Source organism: Oncorhynchus kisutch, linkage group LG6, assembly GCF_002021735.2.
Source record: "Oncorhynchus kisutch isolate 150728-3 linkage group LG6, Okis_V2, whole genome shotgun sequence".
NCBI classification, from domain to species: Eukaryota; Metazoa; Chordata; class Actinopteri; order Salmoniformes; family Salmonidae; genus Oncorhynchus; species Oncorhynchus kisutch.
Genome location: NC_034179.2, coordinates 76830692 through 76844076, shown reverse-complemented (window position 1 = coordinate 76844076; position 13385 = coordinate 76830692). Strand labels below are relative to the sequence as shown.

The following is a 13385-nucleotide window of genomic DNA, read 5'->3' as shown; positions in this document are numbered from 1 at the left end:
ACACCTGCTAAAAGATATGAGGACTTCAAGAGTCTCTGTTAAACATGCCTGTGGTTACAAACAACTAGGTTAGGCTATCATTTGTGTCTTGCCTTAATTTAGATTGTGTCTGTCTAATCATTGTACCTCGCAGCTCTGCTTTGTGGCTGTGTTCAATTAGTAGGCAGTGATTCAAATGACCATAGAAGAATGTTGGTTGTCAGCAGCTGCTCAGGGAAAGATTATAGTTGGTTTATTACGCTAGCTAGCATATGGTTATTATTATTCTTTGCAGTGTTATATCTAACCTATGAACCCGTTTGTATTCAGTATCAAGTGATAACTACAGGGAGGTTTTGGTCTTTATCTGTCTGGCATATGCACAGCTGATTTTCAAACAGACCCATCTTGAACTGTGTGTAACCCACATAGACACGAGTAAAGAAAGGAGAAATCTGACAATATTTGTACGATATGTTGAGAAATTCAACATCCTTTTTATTGTTTTCAATCTTGAAATGCATCCATCTTCCATGATGAATATTAGTGTCTTTACATATACAGCCATGTCAAAAAGGGGTGGTGGCGACCTAGACACCACCTACTGCTAAACACCACACTAGTCTCCCCTGGATCTTTTTGGTCCTTTTTGAATCTTTTTCATAAAACCATCAGCAAAAACACAAGCATCAGTGATTTGAAACACATTGGAAAAAGGGAGGATGGGGGTATGGCACAAATACATCATCACGGTCAATAGGAGAAAGACACACGAAGATAATAACACAACAACACTTCAGACAATAATCATCAGAAAATAAAACAATGACATTAACATTACAGTGTTGTCAGAGAGTGAAAGCTTTACATTTATACACAAGTGGCAAAAAGCTAAACATAGTACATATACTTTATAAACTGTGTGGTACAGTGCAGGCTTCTCATTGTCACCCAAAACGAGGAAAATAAAGGCCGGGGGTGGATGCCCCATGTATTACACTACAGAGGCACATTAGAAAAAAGGGAAATCCCTATTTTATTAACAAAGTAGAGATTGTCCTTGGTTTTTACAAAACTTAATTGCAATAGCTCTTATTCTAAACCAGGTTTTTATAACGTCATGGGCTATTTGTGTAATATAGTAAATTAACTTCTGTTTCAGAGATCCAATTACCTAGTTTCTGGGTTTAACTCCGTGTGTCTAGCGCACATAGATCGACATCAGGTCAGAAGCCTGAGGTTCTGAGCTCAGTGCATTGTGTTGATTTGCAGAGGAGACTAGGTGGCCTCACTCAGAGTTAAAATATCATACAGATATCATTTAGATTATATTACTATATTTAAAATAACTCCCTCCCCTATATGTCCCCACTTTACGGTTTTAACATGAGCTTTTAAACCTTAAAGTTTATACACATTCATATTTTAGTCTATGTTCCTATTGGCTTTTCTGCAGATGTGGGCATAGAAATAAATACATTGGGCTAAGAGATGGGAACGAACAGTGGAAGTCTAGACTGTTGATGATGCTCAACTTTAGGCCAGCAGCCTAGTTCTGTCTCAGATTGACTTTGATTGAATGCTGTCTAAAATCTTAAAGATCTACTGCAACAGGTAAGCTGCATTTCAAAGCTATTGGCCATGTTTCTGCAAACAGAGTTAAAGTGATGACATTAAAGGCGTTTTAACTTAAGTTTTAACTTAAGTGGAGTTTGCAACAGTAGACACAATGTGACTGTACAGTAATTCTGACAAAAACAGGATAACGTCCAAGTCCTTTCTTGCCTCAACAGTTTGACATTTTTGTTTGTTTTCTTCAAAAATATATATTTATAAATTATTGGTATATTTACAGTAATATACAAACCGAGTGCTTGAACAAGAAAGATAATGGATGGGCTGTGTGAGATCATGGAAATGGGAAGGGAAATATGGATTGGTAGGGTTAGGGAAGAGGGATGGAATTTCTCATTTTGTTGCATCTTTGGTCAAGGGAGTGTTCCCAGAATGTTGCTGCTATGTTTGTCTAAAGCCAGATGTGCACCATAGGAGGGGCACTGAAAGCTGACAGTATAGTTCAAATAATGGTCAACTTATATTCTCATTTGAAATGACCAACTGTGGTTTGACGAAAAATGATATGAAAGAGTTTCATCCCTCCTCTCATTTATAAACAAAAGTCCTTCTGTAATTATGGAGAAGATGCAAGAACTGAAAAGTGTATATACAATATATACACATAGAATACTTTTCCCCCAGATGTCCAGCCCTGTTTGGGCTTCAGTACAGCTTTTTAGTCCCAGGACATGAAGGTGAGGGAGGTGTAGATGGGGGTAAAGGGACGATAGTGGATTGAGATTGAGGAGGGGAAAGGGAAAGAGCGTATTTTGATCTAAGGCAGCATCAGAGACACCTCACAATGTAAGGAACCTCAACAAATTTGTGTTGCCCTCAAGTGTTCTATAGGCACTTAGTCTCGGCTGTTGTTATGGCGTCCGCTTGACGACTCCTTTTCCCCACTCTCCTTCCTTGACTCAGCTGAGGACGGCTGCTTATAGAACCCTGTGGGGGGCTGGCTCTCACTCTCTCTCTCTTTGCCGATCTGCTGCTGCGTGAGGGCCAGGTAAGGGTGCTGGGGCAGGGGTAGGATAGAGGAAGGAGGAGGGGTGGTGGGAGAGTCCTGCTGGGAGCTCATGGCTTTGTGTTTGAGACGCAGTTTGTGAGGCAGGGCAGTGCCCTTAACCTCTGCCTGGGTGTCCCCGCTTTGGCATTGGGAGGAGCCCTGCGGGGAGGGCAGAGGGGACCCTGGCTGGTGTGAGACAGACAGGTGCTGGAGGTAACTCCCGGCGTCAGAGGAGGAAGAAGACGGGGACTCGTCGTCCGTGGAGGCATCCTTGTCAGAGCTGCGGGGGTCATTGTCACTAGAGGAGGTGTCTTTGCCTGAGGTTGAGTGTTCTTGGTAGTACCCCTCACTCCTGGCCCCACCCTCATAGGTGAGTATGGGGGGCTCCTCGTCCTGGGTGCTAAGATAGCAGTGACTAGCCTGGTTGTGGTACAGGTGGGACGTGACGGCCTCCTGTTTTTGGAGGATGTCTGGAGCGAGGCCTGTCTGGGTCTTTTGCTCCTGTTGCAGAGCTCTGTACACCTGCCCCTCTCCTGCCTCGCTGTGGCAGTCTGAGTAGTGGTACGGAGGGGAGTCTAGTGTCTTCCTCTCCATCTGCTTGGTCACCTCTGCCAGTCTCTCTGAGCTCTCGGTGTGGCTCTCTCGAGCCTGGGCCAGATGGCTGGCCTGAGAACTCTGCTGTTGGGCTGTCTGTTGATCTATGTCCTGCTGATTTTGGCTCTCCCCAGGGTAGGAGGCACTACTGGAGCGGTAGAGGATGACACTCCTCTGTTGGGTGGGTGGTGGGACCTGACTGGTCTGGCTTGTGATGCTCTCCTGGTGTTGGTAGGAGTGGTGCTGTTGGCTGTGGTATACCGACTCCATCTCCTCCTGGTGGTGTGTGGAGGACAGGCTATGGTGGACTTTCAACATGCTGCTTTCAATGTCCATCTCCTGGCTGCTTTCCTCCTGCTTGATCCCGTAGACCGCAGGCTCTGGGCTGTCCCGGGAGGACCCGTCTGACATGTCTGAAAGGGACTCATGGGAGGAGTACGTCACCAGTTGACTATGTCCCCCCCCGCTGCCTGACTGCTCAGTCTCCGAGGAGTCAGAGTTCATCATCACCTGGGAGCTGCTGGAGTAGCCGCTGGAGTAGTAATTGGATGTGGAGGTTCTTCCGTTGCCTCCATTGTTGCCTCCACTAGTGAGCTGCTGGCTCTTCTCCATGTAGGAGGCAGTGCTGATAAGGCCAAAGCGCAGCTTCAGCTGCAGCAGCTCTGTCTTCAGGCGGCAGTTCTCGTCATTCAGCACCATGACGCGGTTTTCCAACACCATGTCGTTCAGTCGTCGCTTCTCCCTGGAGCGTTTGGCCGCCTCGTTGTTCTTACGGCGCTTCTCCCAGTAGGATGCATCCTTCTTTTCATCAGAGATGAACTCACGCTTGCGTCTGCAACTCATGCTGGGCTTGACGAGACGCCCCTGGCGAGAGGGGGTTCCTTGAGGCGATGGGAGAGACTCTTCGTAGTTAGAGTATGTCTCTAGGCTGTCCAGGTTATTTTCTGAGCTTGCTGATTGGAGTTGTGAATTCAGGCATTCCATTGTTGCTCAGTGGAGGACAGTTTGGAATATTGCTACAATCACTGGAAAGGAAACTCAAGGAATGGGGTGATAAGGAACAGTGGGATTCAGCTATATCTCACTGAATGAATGAGCTTATAGTTCAAGTGTCTAAACTGGCCAAGAAGATCAAGAAGCGGTGGAACTCTGCGTTAATTCCCCTCATTTATCCAATGTATGTTCAGCCTTTCTCTAGGCAAGTCTCTTCAGCTTCCTCACAGAAAAGTGGGTCAAAGCTGCCTTGTAGAGAAGAAAAAAAAGAGTTCCTAGAGTGGTGAATGTGACAAGCTTCACTGAGCAATTCTCTAACCTTCTTTTCTCTGTTTTGTTTTTCAATATTTTTGCGAGAGCGCTGTGCTGAGCAGACAGAGAAGTGCTCTACTGCTCCAGGCGTGTTGCAGGATGTAGGTCACTCAGTCTATCTCGGCTTGTCAGTCTCTTGGGAGGGGCGCTACCTCTCTCCTTCTCCAGTAGGCTGCAAGATGAAAGGCTGAGGAGACAAAGAAAGAAAAGGCAAACCTCTTAATCCTCGTGGACTGCTGTCGACCACTATGCATTCAGATTGAAGGAATAATATCTTCTTTATGTCATTGTTAATTAAGTCCATTTTAGTTTTTGGCATGGCTGGTGATCAAAGAATTTTGAGGAATAATTAATAATACGCTCCTTCTCACACGCTTCTGCTTTCATCTATGTTCTGTATGTCTGGCTTTGACTGAATTGTTACACCTGGCAACCACTAGACCCTAGTAACCACTGTCTGACCTCATGGCCCTTCTATTGAGCTTCTCTGTCGATGGTCCATGACCCCTTAAGGTGTCAGCATGCTTCAGTTCGGCTGGTGCCTTGCCGAACCGAACGAGTGTACTTGCATACTCCCTTAACTTAAAATACCTTCGCTTGGAAAACTAGAAAAAAAAGCGACAATAGTACTTTGTCCATTTTGAGACGCCGTAGTCAGTATACACTTCCTCAAAATAGTCAGAATGACTAAATCAAGAAATCTGTCATTAATTTTTACATTTTTGTAGAGGAGATGTTAGTCGCACAATTTTACATATAACTGAGGTGTTTGGTGCAGTATTTCTCAATGGGAAAATGTGCATGAAAACGAGTCCGTACCCTTACACAATGTATGCACAAACTCTTCCGAACTGTTTTGGCTGGGAAGCATGTGGACGCGTTTAGACTTGCATGGTGTAATAAACATGAGGCAAATATAGTAGTTTCTGAGTTACTATCTTTTTCTGAGTAAGACATTACACATTTGCTATTTGTGACATTGTTCCTCTGCCTTTGTAATCACAACTGTGTGTCTGGCAACCAAGTCGAGAGCACATGATTACCATGTAAACTCAGAAACAGTAACACTACCAGAAATTACATAATTCGAACACATGAAATGATTGGAAATTGAATTTGTAAGCTTTAAACAGCCATTTTTTACTTATTTCAAGGCTGCTCTTAAATAGTCTTTCAGGCAAATTTATTTTAAGAGCCAGAACAGTGAATCCCCCAGGTGCCGTGGGTGTAGGGTTCCCCTCATTCCATTTTAGAATTCTAGGTCAGGAACAAAGATTCCAAAACAACCATATTAAGAAACAGCCCACTATGTTTACATAGAAATTATCATGAATTGGAGAATTTACTGTAAGTGTAATAACCGTAAAGATTCATATTCTATTTGGACAACCAGTTCCTGGCGGTGAATGAAGACAAAGGTTCCCCGCCAAGGAAAAGAGGTGGAGAGGGCACTGGATTTTAAGGTAAGGGCAGATAAGGATATGGGAGGTTAATTAATGAATATAGGTCAAGTCTCAGGAAGGACGGGCTGGAGAATGTACCAAGCTCTCCTGAATTATGACATAAGGGTGGTCAGCCTCATCACTATGAAGTGTCTGGGAACCTGCTCAACAGGGACTCTCCTGGTAATGAGTTAAACAGAGATAGATGTGCCACTAGCCGAACCTCTTAAGTATGATTTTCATGAATAAGCCAAATGGCTTTTCCAGTGTCTCTTTTCATGTTTCCAATTTGTCTCTGTTGGTTGTGTGCCAGTTATTTTATCTGTGTTGCTGACTAACTGGTTCAATATCAATTACATTCCATACAGGTGACTTGAGACAAGCAAAGGAATTCAACAGGCATCGAGGATGGATTCTTCCTGGAACATTTGAGAACTCATTCAGACTGTTCCCTTGTTCCATTAAACTGGTTTTGTATGCTATAAATCAAATGACATAAATCAAATTAGTTGCTGGCCAACAGGAGTTGTTTCATCCCTGCCTCTCTGCCTCATTTACTCTCATTTTCTTACTGAACAACATGAGTTGAGACACACTGATTCTCTTTGCCTCTGTAATCTCATAATCTGTCTTTTCCATGGGTTATACTCTGCTTGGAGTCTGGGGCAAAATTACATATCTACCAATTGCTCTACACTTTTCAAATGTGGGTTCAACACCAATTTCTCTTTCCAGGCACAATTCAGCAACAAAACGAGCCAAATCTAGATGGGATATTACACCCCTAGTTTTTAAATTCAAAATGTTTTGCTTCCAACAAAATGATGACAACCCTTCTAGGTATGGGTCATTTGGGTCCCAGTAGAGACTAAAGAGGGATAAAGGCTACGATCATGCCTGGAAAAACAGTTGAGACAGGGCCTGATCTTGCACTGCTAAATGCAGTACTTTAAGGTCCTCATTCCCACAAGCCATTTGTGTGTGGCTTAGGGGCAGGAGGGAAAGAGTGGAAAGACCACAGAAACCAGGGACCACTCAGTAAACCCTGGCTCTGACTAGTGCCTACACGGCATGCTGGAATATAGGTCAGTGGAACCACGGTTGAGGCAGGGAGAGAGAAACAGAGAATTAGAGAGTACTCTATTTATAGAGGTGAAAGATGCATGGAGAGAGGGACAAAGAGATTGAGAGAAGCTTGACAAAAGAAAGGGGGAAATGAGCTCAGATGATAGCACCTCGCAGGATGTAAACAAACGGGGTACTGTACCAGCGTTAACAACATATCACCCATGGCAACAAAAGTTTTTTTTTAATAAAAAAAGGGGGGTAACTAATCATGTCAACATCAATCCCTCCTGATCGAACAACACACTTACACTGCGCAAACAGATTGACTTAAAAAAAAACTAAGCTGCTCATCTCCTCTGCGGGCGGCTGGAATTAGCTGGAGACATGAATGGAGCTGGAGTGTTTGCTGATTAATGCATCACAAGCTCTTAGTCTCCCACTACTGCTACAGGAATAGTGTGTATCCCACCCGAAGCACAGCGTGCCACCCTTACCTGATAATCAGAACATCTAAGCATCAAACCTACCCACTTCAATAGTGTATCTTATAACTAACCGCAGGGTACTGAGATAGTGATTACAAATGAAAGGTTCATGTGTTTTTATGACAAATGTAGTGTGACCTGCCAGAACAAATGTCAAATAGTAAGAAATTCTACTGCTTCCCTTTTCACCCATCTAATATGCTTACGAGGCTCTGTGTTTCAATGGAACACTCCTACGCTTGTGGTAGACCATAATGAATTCTATGTCCAATTTCATGATAAAAGGTGAACAAAAAGCTGCATCTCAGAGTATGAATCTGTTACTGATAGCTCTGTTTAACATTAGCACACATCCTTGTTATACTTAATAAATATAAAGTCATTCTACCACAGGAAAGGGCTTGGTTACATTTGTGAAGTGATCAAAGAGAATCTAAATGTATGCCATTTACAATTATTGGGTCCAAACAACCACACAAAGCTATATTTGGTGGGGCTTGAGTGCAAAAGCTTGTTTTTGTTGAGCTCTTAAAGTAATGGGAGCAGGTGTAAAATAAGGAGGAGGCCCCCAGACCGGGGTGCCAATTTTCACCAAGACTGAGGAACTGAACTGCCCCCACTGGGGAAGAATGCAAATAGATGGCTTTTTCAAAAATTCCAAGCAGGGTTGGGCCGATATATGAGTAAATAGAATAGGGACATTTGACATTGACAGTATATTGTGATGTGCTGTATCAATATGTTGAAAATTAAGTCTAAATTAATTAACTAAGCCTTATTTTTTCCCAGTCAACACTAAGATTATTTAATGAGAAGGCGACTATACCATTGTAAATAAGTACAAAAATTGCACAGTCTAGAATGATTTAGTCATTAACGGTGCAGAACGATAATATCGGATATCGCAATATTTGGAGTAGCACATCGTAGAAGGGTTCTCCCCAAATATCGTCCAACCCTGATTCCAAGACTGGGTTCATCTTCCCAAGAAAAAGTACACATTCTTGGACATGCAGGCGGAGTTCCAAGCCAACTCCTTGTTCCATAAACACAGCCATATCAGCCTCCGTTAAACAGGGGGAAAAAGGAGTGACCCAGTGCAGTCCATGTGTTTCCCAGTCACATGTGCTCCCTTGGCCTACTTCTCTGCCTCTCCCTCCCAGCCACAGCAGCACAATAACAAAGCACCTACTCTATCCTTCATTATCTTTCATTGTGCCAGGAAACCCTGAGAATGCCAGGCGGGTCAGGATAAACCCCACTCCACATTGTTTACCATCAACTACAATAGGAGTGAAACAAGACATAGTGCACGCTGCTCTAGTGAAACATAGGTAATCTCATCCTCATTATAATTATAGCCATGTTATTACCATGTTTTTAGCAATAGCCTACTAATACAATAAGGAATATAGTAGCTGATCATTGTATTGCAATTACAAGCAATTTATGGAAAGGTTCATGAATCCTACAGAAAAGGGGTGTAGCACAGAAAGGTGAGGATTGAAGAAAATGTATAAAGGCTAAATGAATATGTTCCTAATTGTGTATCACTACGATATGAAGGAAACCCAAATGTATAAAGGCTAAATGAATATGTTCCTAATTGTGTATCACTACGATATGAAGGAAACCTAAATGTTTATTAGGCGCGTTATATTTTCTAAACTATATGGTAATGATGAACTTTTCGTGAGATATAATTCCGGTATGACTTTTCAAGAAAACATGAATAGTGTGAATAGCCTACACCCTTACCACGGCACCAAAAGTAGGCAAGACACAAGTGCGCATGCCATCACTAAACAACAAATGCATGAGCTGCGGGTACCGGGGGCACTCATTCCACAATCATTCCCACATGCAGTGTGGGGGTACTTTCAACATACAGACTGAGCAGGATAGTATTTTATAAGACAAGTTACAACAAGTGTGTGTGCAGTATTAATTATTATATGCATGTAGCCTAATAACTGCATAGGTTAAACGTTGAGATGGACAAGCAGTGCGCAACAGTGTTGCTGATACGGAATTGGAGACTATAATGCACGTTACATAGTTGCTGTAGAGCGTTACATTGTCTAAAATTGTTTCCCAATATAACTAATAGCCTACACGGCAGGCACATATCTACGTCACATCACACGATTTTTAGCCCTCTTCAACATACCACTACTCTTTGTGGTGTCTCTGAACATACCATTACTCTCTGTGGTGTCTCTGAACATACTCTTTGTGGTGTGTCTGATAAATGTACCTTTTGCATATTATAACAGATCCCCGGGGAAATCATTCAAGGCAAAAGCAAGTTTCTTGCACATAGCTTGTTGCCCTGTTGCATTCGCTACCCATAGGCTAATCCAACATCTTGTCAAGACTGAGATAGGCTCACATTTGACCCAGCAGCCTAAATAAGGACAGAAATAAACATGCCCAGTATATCCAGCTCACCTTACAAAAACAGCCAATACTTTAGACTTTCATTCATATCCAAAACAATGTTTTCAGAGATGTAGGACAGCACAATATTCTAGTAGCCTTACTCTAGATTCAGTTTGCCCCACTGAGCAGGTGAAGGGTTAACGGGTTGGCTAACCTTTCACAAATTACTACATGTGATGGAGTGAAGTGTGACCTCAGACCATCATTGCCTCAGACCAGACTGGTCTGATAGACTAGATGTAATATTGTAAACGAAAATCCGGGAACCTCAAATAAATGCATGTTACACTTGGTATGGTTACAAACACAGATGGTTACTTATGGCAAAAACAAAAGTAGTGTGGATGGGTGGGCGTATAACGCGAACGTTTAGCAACCCAAAGGTTGCGTGTTTGAATCTCATCATGGACAACTTTAGTATTTTAGCAACTACTTTTAATAGTTGTCAACTACTTAGTATATTAGCTAACCCTTCTCCTAACCTTTAACCTAAAGTTAACCTTATCCCCAACCTTAGCCATAACCCCTAGCTAGCTAATGTTAGCCACTTAGCTAATGTTAGCATTAGCCACCTAGCTAACAGCCACAACTAACTGCAATTCGTAACATATTGGAATCGTAATTTATCATACGAATTGGAATTGTAATTTATCATACGAAATGGAAGATTGATCCACAAATGAATACATCCCATAAGAAACACAACTTACTAATTGAAGTGTCCTGGATTTAGTTTACTATTTTTACGTCTAACCCGGAGTCCAGGTGTAGACCGACAGGGAATTTTTTCCAGTTGCCTCCCATGGACTCAAAGCCTTACCCCTGCCGTTCCAAGTCTTGTGTCATTTTAACTCACAAGCATTTCAATTACAATGTTATATATATATATATATATATATATATATATATATATATATATATAGAACTGTCTTTATATAATTTACCCTTTGTAAATTAATTTATGTTGCTGAAATAAATGTCCATAATTTTGTTACTAAAGAATAGAGGAATTTATCCAAAGAATAATACTTTTAACGTATTTCAAGTTATTGTATCTTTCAATATTTTCAAAACTCTACTGTGATGGGGGGAAACGAAGCTACTCCAAATAAGTGTGTTTTCTGTGGCCCCTGCCACCCAGCGTTCCTCGTTCTGAAGGAATTCCATGCTCCCCTTCTCCTTATCATCCCCCTATACATTCTGCCACTAAATAGGGGGGAAACGCCTCGCCTTAACAGAACATACATATGGTTCAACGTCCGTCACCAACATTATAAACACTTCCCGTTGTGCCAAAATGTTTGCAACAATGCATCAGTGAATTTGAAATTTATGCAAAACAAAAATGATGAAAAGTTTAATCGAAGTGCCACTAGTAACACTGAAATTGGTATTATTAAACAATTTGATTGAATTGTTTTCAATAATAATAAATCACATTATACACACGAATCGACGGGACATTTAAAGGCAATCCATATAAAAATAAATGCTTACCTTGTATGTGTAAATAAAAGCCCACAGTGCGAAGTCTAATATAACATCCACGCTTCTGTTCAACAATTCCTATTTCCGACTACCATCGAATTCAAATGTGCGATCGTCCTTCAAGTACAGTGCGAGCTCTGTGATTAGTGCCTGTATGTGAGCATGAATTCTGTGTCGCTTATTTTGAATATGTTCTCTTATTACGTTAGGGACTTGCTACAATTTCCTCCTCGCTCTCTCAATGTCTCCAATTGTATGTTAGTAGGTCAGTAGTTGCATAACAGAAGTCTTTGGGTGCCTAGTCACGTTTTGTTTCTCGCTCTCGCGCTCCGTATCTGCCCCCTCCCCTTTCTTCCCCTTCGAATTCTGTTGCAGAGAGATGGGGAAGAGGAGAGAGGGGAGGGAATAAACCAGACTTGTTGAGATGTAGGGTGAGATACCCCTAATTAGGTTAATAGAGGGAGAGAGAGTGAGAGCGAGACTTGGACAAATGGAATGGTGGGGAGACATTTTTAGAAACAAGCCTTCAGCAGAAGATATATAAAGAAACAATTGTATCCAACAGCTGTTGTTGGGGGGAGAAATGTGTGCCCCTTTATTGAATGGATAGGCCTAATTACTCCAGACGGCTCAGTTTCGCCCTTTTAAATATAGCTTTATTTTTTCAGCTTTATTCTAATGAGCAAACCAAAATCTATTCACATTGTCCCTCATTAGCACATGAGTAGTTCTTTCTTCATATTCAGAAGATTGAATGCATAGCCTGCATAGCCTAGGCTTTAGCTTAACGTGGAGCAGGTGACATGGGTTTGAGGATGTAGCTCATAAGTATTAAATAGTTGCAAATTAGCTAAAATGTTCAAGTTGTTTGTGATGAGATTTGAACATGCGTTACATGCCCACCTATCCACCCGACAAAAGAAAGAAAGATTCAAATGTATGCACTCAAGTCGCTCTGGATAAGACCATCAGCTAAATGACTAAAATGTAAAAAAGAAATAAAATGCAATCAATCCAAACGTAACATGTCATGCTAATTTGAGTGTTCCAGATTTCCGTTGACTATTTTACGTCTAGTCTGAGACCAGATTGATCACTCATGCCAAACAAGAACAGGATGAAAATTAGTTTTAGTAATTTGTAGACACATTGCAGTAAGTTGTCTGATTTTGTTGTGACATTGGTTCTCATTTCCAGCAGCTGTGGCCTTGGAGGGCAGATGCATCTGGTTACAGTTTTTGCATAACCGCTTGAACCTCAAGAGCTCAGTACCTCATTCTCATCTGATAGAGACATTGAAACCTCTTTATACCGTAGGCTACTTTATTGGCATCCTCCTTCTTATGACACACGATTTGTCATGTTTTGCATTAAATGTACAATGCACACCATTCAGTAAAGAAAGTCTTAGTTGATCATTAAAGCCCACTGTTGTCTTACACTATATAGAAGGTAGCACTTTACATAGTTTTAAATACACAATTGTAACACATTGGTTGAATTTGTGTGTTTTTGGTACTTCCCAAATAGTGAACTAAAATTTGACTACAATTGTATTTATTGCTGTTATTGCCAGTTCAGTAATGTGTTACCCAGTACAGTAATGACAGGGTGAAATGATTGAAATGGAGTTCAGACAAAAATAATTTGTCTGAAATATCCATATCCTTTTGCTCATTTAATGCATATCTTGACTTGGAATGAGCAACATATCTTAGGTCTATGTCCTAGCTGGATATGAAGATGCCATGTAGCTACAGCAAGGGGAAGGTTGACTGCTCATTTTCACTCTCATTCTTCTTTTTTTCTGGTAAATGAATTCCTGGTGGAACAGGCTCATGGTTAGGAGGTAGACTGTGATCTCCTGTGCTTTGATGATTACATCCTCTTCCTCTCTCCAGTCTATCTGCCCTCCACTATCTGACCTTGCAACCTGTGCCTGTTCTGTCTTGCATCACA

At 41.8% G+C, this 13385-nt stretch overlaps 1 protein-coding gene across 2 annotated transcripts; it reads right to left on the bottom strand.

Moving 5' to 3' along the window:
• Positions 1–440: 440 nt before the first annotated feature.
• LOC116374471 (filaggrin-like) lies at positions 441–11715 on the bottom strand. Of its 2 annotated transcripts, none has more exons than XM_031827663.1 (2): positions 11436–11715; positions 441–4688 (listed from the first exon to the last, which is right to left on the bottom strand). In XM_031827663.1, the coding sequence occupies exon 2, from the start codon at positions 4178–4180 to the stop codon at positions 2450–2452; it is 1731 nt and encodes a 576-aa protein (XP_031683523.1). In that variant the 5' UTR covers positions 4181–4688; positions 11436–11715; the 3' UTR covers positions 441–2449. The 2 variants fall into 2 exon arrangements, with proteins under 2 accessions (XP_031683523.1, XP_031683524.1); XM_031827664.1 differs by lacking the exon at positions 11436–11715 and adding an exon at positions 10649–10737.
• Positions 11716–13385: the final 1670 nt, after the last annotated feature.